Source organism: Elaeis guineensis, chromosome 3 (assembly GCF_000442705.2).
Source record: "Elaeis guineensis isolate ETL-2024a chromosome 3, EG11, whole genome shotgun sequence".
In the NCBI taxonomy this organism is placed as follows: Eukaryota; Viridiplantae; Streptophyta; class Magnoliopsida; order Arecales; family Arecaceae; genus Elaeis; species Elaeis guineensis.
In genome coordinates this window covers 104,526,158-104,539,721 of record NC_025995.2, presented here as the reverse complement: position 1 = coordinate 104,539,721, position 13,564 = coordinate 104,526,158, and the positions used below count along the sequence as shown (strand labels likewise).

General features: G+C 37.4%; 1 protein-coding gene across 1 annotated transcript; it reads right to left on the bottom strand.

Annotated features, from left to right (window-relative positions):
• Positions 1-271: 271 nt before the first annotated feature.
• Positions 272-1,070, bottom strand: LOC105041258 (probable calcium-binding protein CML18). The gene has a single exon (XM_010918140.4). The coding sequence runs from the start codon at positions 981-983 to the stop codon at positions 450-452; it is 534 nt and encodes a 177-aa protein (XP_010916442.1). The 5' UTR covers positions 984-1,070; the 3' UTR covers positions 272-449.
• Between the last annotated feature and the right edge of the window lie 12,494 nt (positions 1,071-13,564).

Below are 13,564 nucleotides of genomic sequence, written 5' to 3'. Positions count from 1 at the left end.
CACTTTCAACCCGTAAAAAAGAGGAAGGAATCGGATATCGCCTGTTCAAAGCGCAAACAGGGACAAATCTACTTCGTATCCATATCTTCTTAAATCCCATCAAGGGGATTCCAACATGAACGATAATTTAAGCCCTGGGCCCCTGACTCAACTCACTCTCGACACTTGTTAAATATAAAGAAAAGGTCACAAGAGTGACTATAAAACAAATCTGAATAGAGTACCAACTCGTCTTCTCCCAAAAAAAAAAGAAAAAAGGAAAACAAAGAAGAAGAAGAAGAAGAAGCATGCTTATTCCAGTAATCAACCAGTTAATTCTTAGACGCATCCCAGAACACACTACAAGTCACAAGCTATAAAGACATCTCAAATGAGATGAGACATTTGACAGAATAATCAAGCCCTTTGTCTCCATCTAAAGAACGTCTAAGCATGAACTGTATCCCACATCAATTAGAGGACGGCGACGGCAACGGAGATGGATCGCCGTCAGATGCCTTCTTCCTCTCGCCGTTGACCATCATCTCCTTGAACTCCTCGAAGTTCACGCTACCATCGCCATCCGAATCGACGGACCGGATCATCCGGGAGCAGTCCTGAACGGAGCACTTCTCGCCCAATCTCTTCAGCACCAGATGAAGCTCCTTCGCCGAGATCAGACCGTTCTTGTCCAGATCGTACATCTCGAAGGCGTCCCTAAGCTCCCCCTCCCCTCCGCCGCCTCGGGCGGCGCCGCCCAGCCCGCAGTGGAACGCGGCGAACTCCTTCAGATCCACGAAGCCGTCGCCGTCGGTGTCGAGCTCTGCCATCATGGCTTTGAGCTCCTCGTCCGAGACCTCGGATCTGAGGGCGCGCATCACCTCGGCTAGCTCCGACGCCGAGATCTTGCCGTCGCCGTTGGCGTCGTAGCGCATGAAGACCCGTTCGACGTCGTTCATGGAGACCAGCTCCGGGGTCTTCTTCGATTCCTGTGGTTCCGCCATGGCGAGCTTCGTATTCTGTTTGCGTTGGAAGAGCAAGAGGGGGGTGGAGTGGACTAGCGGCAAAGAGAAGTTTTGGCTTCACATATTCGCTTTCAGGTCTTATATCGGTATCCGTTTCACGCGGTATCCACGCGGACAAATTATTGCCTGGACCACGCTCAGCTAAACCAGCGCAAATCTCGGAGAACGCGCACGGTGGATAACGCGCAATCGGGAATTCGTGACATACAAGGGTTAAAGTGGCGTGTTATCCACCGTGGGATTTGGGCGGTCTGCCTGGGGGTTGCGCAATAATAATTTGTCATCAACGCGGGGGGATTGGGTGGTCCGCTGCTTGGCTGTCGGCAGCAATAATTAAGGGAAACCACCGGTTCTGAGGACATGTGGCAGTACGGCACACTCCTGAGGATTTTAGATTGGGATCTTGGTGTATCTCGGCAGAAATAGAAATTGGGGGAGGATCAAAAAAAAAAAAAAAGTACCACCGTGATGTTGGCGGGATCTCGGCTGGTAATTTACAAATGGAGATATGAAAAATCTCAATAAATAAAATAAATCAATTAATTTATAGAGTTACAATAATAATTAGTTAATTAAAAATTATTAGTTAATATTTTAACATGATGACAATATGTCAATCGAATAATATTGCTTGAAATATTTTTCAAATCTTACTACACAGTGCCAAACCGATATCTCAGCCAGGAAACTTGATTGAGATGAAAACTTATTGCTCCATGAGATAACGATAAGCACATGTGTTGCACGTTAGAGCATAATCCGGTTGCGGTTCCACTCTGTGACTCTGATAGATGATTCCCCTGTGAAGTGCGAAGGAGACACCTACTTGCAGTGTTGTTTTCTAAAAATGTTGTATATAAAGCGTTTTAAAATAAAAAATTTGGCATATTTGCCCTTTTCAAAACCAACCCGAGTTTGTTTCCTTCTCTTATGAAAAGAAATTTAGAACCTAGTTATCTAAAAATAGGTCAATTTTTTTGATAATGAAGTGGGGTTAGAGAGACACTTCTCCCACTTTATATATAATTTATTATATAATGATAAAAATACATCATATGATGACAAAACGAAAAATAAATGGATAAGACATCATCTCAAAGGGAGATTACTGCGGTTTTTACATCTCCAATGTGGCCAAGCATTGAATTAGTAATATAAATGGATGTGATTGCGAGCACTCTTTTCTGTTCCTTTCTCATGAGATTTTTAAGCTACAGGAACCTACCATCTTTCGTTCCGAGCATGTACCAGTCAGGTTGTTAAGTTGGAGTTCAACTTAGTTATGGCTTTTTCCTTTCAAAATTTTATTTAATTATCCAATTAGAAGTCTACCGTCCGAACGAGCTCTCCATGGTATCTCGCCTTGCAATGAAAATTGATTTAATTAGTGCATGTTATCCACTCACCGGCTGATTTTGTTGACCTATTTAAGTTAAAAAAGGATGGTTATAATCTTAACGCTTCTTTTCATAATCTTGTACGAGGAGATCGGAGTTGCCAATCATCAGAGGAGTTTGTACTATAATAATATAAAATCAAGATTATGTCTCTTATTGATTGTATAATATAGGCTATTTAATCTCATTTCAAAAGACATGGGGTCCTAGTTTTATTAAAAAAAGGAGCTGTTTTGGAATTGCTGTAAAACATGGGACAAATCTTTCAAAATTCCTTAGAATAAGTAGGTGAAATTAATAGATATTCAAGGTTGTACATAGGTTGTAGACTTGTAGTGCAAATTTTAAACCAATAAATAACAATTTATAAAATAGATATATAACACATACAATTGTAGAAAATTTAGATTCAAAATTCTAATGACAAACTAATTTTTATGAAGTGTGTGAGAAATTATAGGGATATTTTTTGAATAAAAAGTTTCATATTATATATTAGTATTATAAAAATATTTTTGAAAGGGTTTTTGTTTGAAAACAAAAAAAATTTTAAAGTAGTATACTGGCACACTTATATAATTCTAAGATCTAAAGTTTTATTAAAAAGATAAGAAATAGAAAAGATGATGGGAATGGGACAGGCCACTAATGATCTGCGTTTGATTGCTAAGCTTATCATGGGCTTCGCATGGGCACGCAAGGCCATTCTCCTGATTGACATAGAACCAGATATTAAGGAAGGCGTTCTTTTTTCACAATTGCTCTGATGGTATAATGAATGCAGTATCCATCATCACTCTGTTTCAATTGAAAATTGGTATAATAGATAATGGATAAATAAATTACGTCAATTTCAGAATTTTATGTTGATGTCCCGCCGCAACAGCAAATGGTATGGAACGGGGATATTTAGCACTTTCCATCTTCCTCGGTCCAGAAGAATGGATTTTTTTTAAATAATATTTTTTAAATAAAAAATTCTCAAAGTACTTCTGTTTGAAAAGTATTTTCGAAAATATGATAGATGGGCCGACGTCAGCAAAAATCATGGGTTCAACCCACAAATTTCAGCCCACAGTCATTTCTTGGGTTGAGCCCACGAATATTGGGCCCAGCTTGTGGAAAAACTGAAGTCGTAGATCGAACCCATGATTTTTTTCAAACAATTTTTTTTTAAAAAAATTTAGGCCGAATTCGTGGGTTCCACGAATTCAGCCCGTAGCCACGCGGCTCACATACAGAAGGTCCACGTGCCTATTTTTTTTTAATTTCTGAAATCATGACCAGAGGTCACGATTCCGGCCGGCAGCCTTAACCCATCTCCGATCATATTTTTTTTATTTTTTTTCTGCTTCCCTCCTCTCCGATAGTCCTCCCCAGTGGACCCCTACCGTGCTCCCCTCCCCTTCGACAGTCCTCCCCGGTGGACCCTACCGTGCTCCCCTCCCCTTCGACGGTCCTCCCCGGTGGACTCCTTCTCCGTGGTGCTCTTCTCTCCTCTCCGCGATGCTCCCTTCCCCACTGCCCCCTCCATGCACCCCCACCACCCCCCCCCACACCGCCCTTCAAGCCCCCCCTCGGCCGCCACCCTCCTCCATGGCTCTCCCTCGCGCGCCGCCCTCCTCCCCAATCCCGACTGCCACCCTCCTCCCCGGGACCGGCACCCCCTCCGTCGCTCCCCTCTGGCTGCGTCAACGAAAGATATTTTTTAATTATTTTAATTTTTGTAAATAATTATTAATGTTATGATTTTTATAATTTTAAGATTTTGTGAAATTAGATAATATTGTTATTTTTTTTAAATTTTGTAAGTTTAAAAATAAAATTAATAAGTATTAAATATTTTAATTAGAAAATTAATTTAGTTAAATTATATAATATTTTTAGTTGGTATAAGTGAAAAAATGAAATTAATAATTATAAAATTTTGTTAAGTATGTTTAAATTTATAGTATTATAATTTTTTGAATTGTTATTAGTGAAGAAATAAAATTAATAATAGATAATTTAAAATTATGTAAAATTTTATAATATAATAATTATTTGAAATGTTATTAGTGAATAAAAAAATTGATAAGTAAAAAATTTTGTAAATATGTAAGATTTTATTATTTTAATAATTTTATAATTGTTGAAAGTAAAAAAAAATTAATAATTATTAAATTTTTTAAGTATCTAAAATTTATAATATCATAAATTTTTAAGTTGTTATAAGTGAAAAAAATAAAATTAATAATTATAAATTAATTTAAATATGAAAAATTTTAAAATATTATAACTATCTGAATTGTTAGTGAAGAATTAGAAAATAAATATAAAATTTTTATAAGAATGTAAAATTTTATAATGTTATAAATATTTGAATTGTCATTAGTGAAAAAATAAAATTATTAATTATAAATATTTTAAAATTATGTAAAATTTGGTAAGTGAAGAAAATAAAATTGATAATGAAATATTTTAAAAAAATGTAGAATTCTATAAGTGAAAAAAATATCGATATAATTTAAGTAAATTTTTATTAAAAAAATTATTTTAATTGTTAATTTTGATCAATATGGTTTGCTTTACGTAGAGCATGCTAAAATTATTGTATTTGTTATGTCTATAGTGATGGAAGAAAATATTATGATCTTATATTACATAAATGGTTCTACAATTTATGGACCGCATGGGATTGAATACATTGGTCGTCCTGAAAGGACAGTTAGAATTAAATCTGAAATTAAATTTGAGGAGTTAGAAAATAAATTATGTAGATTCTTTCATATAGACAAAAATAAAAATAGACTCACGATAATATGTAGATATCCACAGGTTGTACAGCCGATATTATTAAAATATTAACCTATTTCGATTACTGAAGATGAGGATATTGAAGTAATTTTTTCAACGGTTAGTTCTCACCGATGTTTATCGGGTGCAGAGTTGTATCCAGAAGTACAATCTATTGAAACTGAACATAATGATTATGAAGTAACTGATAGAGATATAAGAACAACTCAGGACATTCAACAGATCGGTCTATCTCGAACAGCTCAGAACACTGAGCATATGTACCAGAGACTCAAAGTTCCAGACATGCAGAGGATCAATTTTCTCTAGTTGATCCTGATGCGGTTGGTGTCACTATTAGAGAATCATTAGTTTATACACTTATCGATGGTATGGTGCACATAGATAATCGGCTATTTGAGGAAGATGACATACGGAGTGGAGATGAGATGGACTTCCATCCTCAGGAAGGTGGTACTTCTGCTCCTATAGATTGCGGACCTGTGGAAGAGTATCCAAATTTAGGAATATTTGAAGCTCCATCTGCAATATTTAGATCAATTGTTTGGATAGCATCTAATGTATCATTGTCTTCTGGTTTGGAGGCATGGTGCACCAGCTGAGAAAAAGGTGTCGAGTTGTTAAAAAGACTTCATTTTGCAGATAAAATGAAACTGCAAATTGTAGTAAAATAGTATCATATTGAGAGGCATTATGAATTTAGAGTTGTCGAGTCGGAGCCAAAGTTTTGGGTGGTAAAATACAAAAAATAGAGAGTCATGATGTAATTGGATGCTCCGAGCTATTAAACGATACGATTACTTTGAAATCATAAGGTATATCGGTCCACATACATGTGTTTCAGCTACGCTTTCTCAGGATCATTCTAGTCTTGATTCGAATTTTATTGCCAATAAAATTCAAGATGTTGTAAAAGAAATGTCCACAATTTTTATTGCCGGTATCGATGCAATTATCAAAAATAGATTCAACTATACGGCCAGTTATAGAAAATTATGGGAGGTAAAGCAAAAAGCAATCACATTGATATATGGAGATTGGGATAAATCTTATGACCTATTGCCAAAATAGTTGCATGCTGTATAGGAATTTAATCCCGACTCTTGGATGAAGTTCATCAGTATTTCTATTGGTTATCCTCTATTGGTTGTATTTGATCGTGCTTTTTGGGCATTTGCACCATCAATTGAAGGCTTCACACACTGTAGACCAGTTAATAGTATCGATGTTACGTTTATGTACGAAAAATATCAGGAGAAGCTGATGATTGCAACACCTATTGATGGAAACAATCAAATTTTTTCACTTGCCTTTGCTATAGTGGACGAGTCTACTGATACATGGGGTTGGTTCTTGGCTTGTTTTAGATGTTATATTGGATCACATCGTGGTATATGTCTTATTTCAGATCGGCATTCAAATATATTATCGGCTTTACAGAACGAACATCTTGGCTGGCACCCTCCAAATGCACATCATGTTTATTATTTGCGTCACATAGTGAGTAACTTCAATACTCGATTCTGAGACTCCAGACTCAGAGATTCAATGAAAATAATCAGAATACAGACACAACTTAGAAAGTTCAATAAATTTTTGGCGAAGAATGAAAAGTTGAATTCGAAAGCTATTCAATAGTTGAATAAAATTTCAGTGGAGAAATGGTCTCGTGCACATGATGGTGATCGAAAATTTAGAATGATGACCACTAATTTATCTAAATATTTTAATGATATATTGAAAAATGCATGCTTCCTACCGGTAACTTCATTAGTCCAATTGACGTTTTTTTGACTGGTATCATATTTTGAAGGTTGACATGCACAGACAGATGAAGCATTAGGTAGAGGTGAAAGATTTGTTCCATTTGCTACAATTTGTCTGATTGCCAATCAATCTAAAACAACATCTCATAATGTCATAAAGTTCGATAGAGCAAGTGGAGTATTTCAAATCCAAATAGCAATCCATGGGTCGTATAACAATAAAGACAACAATACTCAGGTGATAGTAGATTGCCGTAGAATCTATATGTTTAAGTTGTTACTTACTATAAATAAAAACTATATGTTTGATCTATTGAACTACCATGCTTGCAGATAGTACGATTATCTGAGCATACATGTACGTGTCAGAAATGATAGTATTATCATTTATCGTGTTCTCATGTGATGGCTGCCAGTGCACATGTGTCAATTGATTTTTGGCGATATGTTGATCGGTGTTACACACTAGAGGAATATCATCCTAGTTACAGTCATAAATTTCAACTTATTCCGCATGCAGATTATTGGGTGCAACAAACAACTGACATCACCATTATACCACAGAAAGAACGATTGCGACAAAAGGGAAGACCACGATCTTCTAGACTAAGGAATAAAATGGATTGGATGAAAATCAGAAACAGAACTAGGTGTCAAAATTATGGCGAAGTTAGACATAGCAGATGGACATGTCCGACAAATAGACAATGATCTTTTGTATTCAAACTTGTATTATTATCAGAAAAAATCCTATGTTATTATCTATTGTAATGTGGTAGTAATTTTATTCTGACTTGTATCAAATATGTGTGTTTGATTTAGTAATAAAAATTTCTTTTTACAAATGTGTTCTATAGCCTCGTGCACATAGAACCAGGGCCGATAGATCAAACAGTCTTATATGCTCAGGCGTCTCATCAGTCTTCTACCATTTGGAATGGACATGTATGTATATATATTAAATATATTTTAAAATTTAAAGATCTGAAGTAACTTTTTTTTCACTTGTGTAGGAGCATTCCTTTCTTCGATGTCGACGGCGAGAGCTAGCCTTTACTCGGTCGACCCCACTAGATATACAGATAGTTCCACTGTTGCAGCAGTCGGATTTTTACGGACTTAATCGGGTGGGCTTCATCTCGCTGGATTGGCATTTGATCACCGTATTCGTAGAGCGGTGATGTCCAGAGACACATATATTTCATCTGCCACCTGGTAAGTGCACTATCACACCGGAGGACGTCAACATTCAGTTGGATTTATCAGTTGACGGTCTTCCAGTGATAGGTAGCACACGTCAGGGTTGGCATCAAGTATGCTTTGATTTGCTAGGTAGTGTCCCATCTGATGATAAACTAAAGGGTTGCCGATTGAATTTTGCATAGTTGGGACAGTAGTTTTCTGAGCTACCACTGGATGCAGATGTTATAGCCATACAGCATTATACTAGAGCATATATTTTGCAGCTGATGGGGGGTTTTTGTCTGCAGATAAATCAAATAACATGATGCATATTATGTTTTTGCCATTACTTGTCGATTTTGAGGCAGCAGGCACTATAGCTGGGGTAGTGCGGGCTTAGCATAGTTGTATAGAGAGCTTTGTAGGGCAAGTAGGATAGATGCACATGACATTGCTGGACCTTTGATTTTACTCCAGGTATGGGCCTGGGATAGGTTTCTATCTATAGCTCCTCGTCGATTACTTCAGCCTCCTATAGATTCTATTATGGATTTGACAGGTGGAGATGCATTACCACCTGGTCCTCTAGCCATGAGGTATGTAATTGTATGTGACATTATATCTCCAAATTTCAAATTTTTTAAATACATTTATATGTACCATTATAATTTTATTATGTAGGTGGAGAGATGCTTTTGAGGTGACGAAGGTTTCCACTCATATTTTATTGAGTTATCGACTTCATCTTGATCGTCTCGGATTTGACCAGGTATAAACATAAATGATTTACATTACTTAGATAATTTCTTAGAATGACTACGTTCATACTACTTGCACTTAATTCTGTGGATGAAAAGATCATGTGGCAGCCATATACTCCGAAGGTTCTAGCCATGCTAGCAGATTACTGTTTTAGTGGACAGGATATATGGCGGTGCCGAGTGATACTCCTATGCTTTTTTATCGTTGAGTGGCACTATCCAGATAGAGTGATGCGCCAGTTTCGACTACGTCAAACTATTTCGGAGGTTTGTGATACGGATTCCAGACTTAATCATATATACCTTTGAGGGTGCACAGATCTTGATTGGAGACAAATTCATCAGCACTGGGTTGCACTCTGAGAGAGTTGGCAGGATTATATTGTAGATGGTCCACCGGCCGACGGTATGATGGATTATTATGATGATTACATGGAGTGGTATCGTTGCATCATGCATCGATTCATTTGTCATGGGGGAGCGATGATTGACTATCTGGTAAGGTTTCATATCTTATCTATAATTTTTTATGACTAACACATTAATATTTTCTCCGTGCTGAGCATGTTATTTGTGTCAGAGTGACAGTTTGGCGATGATTCATCATTTGGCTCATCCAGACTCATTAGCCACATTCGGACAGCTCATTCAGGATATTTGTACTTCAGATCTCCATGCTGTTCGATAGCACGTTCGTATCTCCATCGATATCCACGATCATGGTCATGGCAGTGTAGAGTCCACTCCACCTTTCATGCATCCGTCATCACCAAGAGCACTTGCATTGCATAGAGGAGGTACCAAATGATATTGTACATCATCGTTTCTGATTTCGGATCTTCCATCCTTCAGTTCATATATGCCCTCGTCCGTCTTTATGCATGATGATATGGCCCAGTTTCAGTCCATAGAGGAGACTGCGGCATATTTTGAGTATGCAGCGATCGAGTATGAGTGACCTAGTGAAGGTCCGATAGAGTATCATATGGAGTCGCACGAGGGACCGATTCAAAGTTTGGGCGAGCATCATACCGAGGGTCCGAGTGAGGCTCCACCCATGGGTCATCGAGTGCAACCTGCAAGAAAGAAGTGAAGACCACCTTGTGGAACATGATGTATATATTGTAATTTTTTCATGTTTGTAAAATATATGGATATGAAAGTAATGAAATATTTGATTATATAACATCAACGGGTGCATTAGATTTTTGAATTCAAGTACTCTTATATTATGCAATTTGTGCTCTTATATCATACGGAGTCACAATCCGAGTCCATCGATTGAGCACTACAATCCAAGCCCACAAATCGATCGACGATGTGGCATGCAAGTCATGCCGAAGCGATCGAGCGCTACAATCCAAGCCCATAGGTTGAGTCCAGAATCACAGGTTGATTTACGATGTGACCGTGCCTAAACACTAAACCGAGCTGACCTGTTTACTCCGATCGAGTCGACCCTAAATCTTAAATCTTAAACCCTAAATCGTAAACACGAAACCCTAAATCGGTCACTCGAGAATTTTAAAAAGTTCTTTAGAAATTTATAATCTTAAAAAAATTATAAAATTTTCAGGATCGATCGATCGCCTGAGAATTTCGATCGATCGATCCAAATCGAGCCGATCGATAGACTCTAGATTCGTCGGACCGGTCAACCGTGTGGCACGCAACCTATGCCGGATCGATCGATCGGATTTCTCATGCGGTCGATTGGTCCGGCACGGGTTGCGTGCCACGCGGTTGACCAATTTGGTGAAACAAGAGTCGATCGATCGACTCGATTTGGATCGATCGATTGAAATTCTCAGGTGGTCGATTGGTCTGGCAAATTATGTCCCACGCGGTCGACTGACCCTAGACCCAAAGTCAACCAGCCATCTCGGTCTGGACCGATCGACTGAATTTATCAGGCGATCGATCGGTCCAGCAAACTTTGCATCCCATGCGGTTGACCGGCCTAAGACCCGAAGTCAATCGGCCATCTCAATTTGGATCGATCGATCGAATTTCTCAGGCGGTCGATCGATCTTGAAAATTTTTTGATTTTTTGAAGATTATAAATTTTAAAACAACTTTTTAAAATTATCAAACGATCGGTTTAGGGTTTAGGATTTTGGATTTAGGGTTTAGGATTTAGGGTTTAGGGTTTAGGATTTAGGATTTAGGGTTGATCGAAATTCTCAAGTGGTTGATCGGTTCAGCACAACTTGCCTGCCACATCGTCAATCAACTGTGGTTTCGAACTCGATCGGTGAGCTCGAATTGCGACACCGATAAATTTTTTGATTTTTTAATAATTACTCATTGTACACTAACTATTAGATTAATCACATTGCTGCCAAAATTATATCTTAAATTGTACATAATTTTAGCTAGGTTACAACATATCTAAAATTACAGCAACAAAAGTAAGGTACATATACATACATCAAACTAAAGTATATTTCTCTAAACATAAATGACGAAGATGGGCAGATCTTCGAGTGAAGCCACACATACTGCTCTAATTATTGAAGCTTAATCATCCGGAGTAGGATCTTTTTGTGGTAGAGGAAATTGACGATAAAAATATTGTACAAACTGATCAAATAAATCAAATCGGCCAAAACTCTCGTCCAATCGGGCATCCATCTGTGCAAATCCCTCGTTCAGCCAAGAATCCATATGTGCAAACCGCTCGCTAACAAATATCTCCAATGCGTCTATGCGAGCAGATAATGCATGCTGATCGGATGACAATTGATCAGACCATGTAGTATGTGTGGGCTGCTTTCTGTTGGTAGGCTGACCACCTCCGTCACCGCTATATTCTTCTTCATCTACTGTAGACGTACACATCCATACACCATCGTGAAATGTATACTCCATACGTTTCAGAGATGCATGATTGTAAATATCACTACGTTTAACTTTGACAACTTCATCATCGGTCGTGATGTGGACATCAAATATTTCGAAAGCAATCAGAACAGCTCCATATGGCAAGATGGTTTTTGAACTTTAAAAATATTCATTCATATAAAACATCATTAAATAGAGCAAATTAACCCTATCGAAAAAATCATCTGGAGGAGATAAACATCTAAATATGATACGTGTTCTCTATAATCTCCTCTGGGCAGAAAATTAAACGTGAAAATATGATGGATTAACCTAGTTTCAAGTGGTAATAGATTTGCATTAGATTTAGTGGTCACACTTATATGATCATCGAAAACAGTTCTAACACAGGAAGCATAGTCTAATACTGGATGATTCCAAACAGTACTACTATTGAAAAATCTATCACCATCCGATGGAATATCTAAAATTTGACATAAAATTTCACAGTCAAATTTGATTAGTTGTCCTTTAATATACGATGAAATGGAACAAGACTTACTATTAAAAATAAAATTACTATAAAAATAGTGAACCAGAGTAGGATACATTGGTTTGTTGAGCATAATCATAGATAGCCAACCCATCCTTTCAAATAAAAATTTAATACGAAAATCATTAAAACTATTTAAATCGACTATCCTACCTTCTACAACTTTTCTTTCAAAAAAATTTGATTGAAATTTTTCACTACACTCATTATCTAGAAACAAAGACTCTTCATACCTATGAGATGGTTGTTTTCCTTTCTCTATTCGAGCTCTCTTTCTTTTTGATAAAACTCTAATTTTTTTTGAAAGCCATAATCGATTTTAAGAAAGGATGAGTAACAAATAAGAAGGTTGAAAAGTATGCACTCGAAGGGAGGGTGGGATGTGAACGAATAGGAAGGAAGTGTGCATTAGATTTAAAGATAACAAATTTGTGGGTTGAACCCACGTTTTTGATTTAATTTTCAATGACTTTGTGGGTTCAACCCACGAATTTGGTGCAACGGGTGGAATTTAAAGTGAATTCGTAGGTGCACCAACGGATGGAATTTAAAGTGAATTTATGAGTTGAACCCACGAATTCTATTCAAATCCAACGATCATATTGAATTCATGGATTCAACCCATGAATTTGCTTGAAATTTAAAAAAAAATGGTCGGAACAAAATCGTGGGTTGAACCCATGAATGTCGTCTGGCCGGCTCAAAATCATGGATTCAACCCATGAAATACCAATTCGTGGGTTCGACCCACGAATTAGCTTTGAATTCGTGGGTTGACCCCATGAATTCGCCTGGAATTTTAAAAAAAAAATTTTTAAAAAAAATCTTGAGTTCAACCAACGAAATTATTTTTTAGCTACGTGGGCCAAATATTCATGGGCTCAACCCATGAATTATCCATGTGAGACTCAAATTTGTGGGTTAAATCTATAATTTTTGATGACACAGCCTACCTACGGTATTTTCGAAAATAATTTTATAACGAGAGTAGTTTGAAAGTTTTTTATTTAAAAAATATTATTTAAAAAAAAAACCCAGAAGAACACCAATCCGTTTCAAATTGCACCTGTCATGTACTAACGAAGCCTTCTTTGACCCGGTCCAACAACTTACAACCCGTACCCTTTATTCCTACCAGTAATCTTCACACAACTAGATGGAGGTTCTGGACAGCACCAGAACCGCACCAGACCTCTGGAAACGCCTAGAACTCCACGGGCTCCAGAATTATCCACGCTTCTCCCGTGACAGCGATCCAAAACACCACCCATTCTTCCATCCA

Bases quoted from the DNA above. Each gene is read 5' to 3' on its own strand.
- LOC105041258 (XM_010918140.4), bottom strand. From the start codon at position 983: ATGGCGGAACCACAGGAATCGAAGAAGACCCCGGAGCTGGTCTCCATG.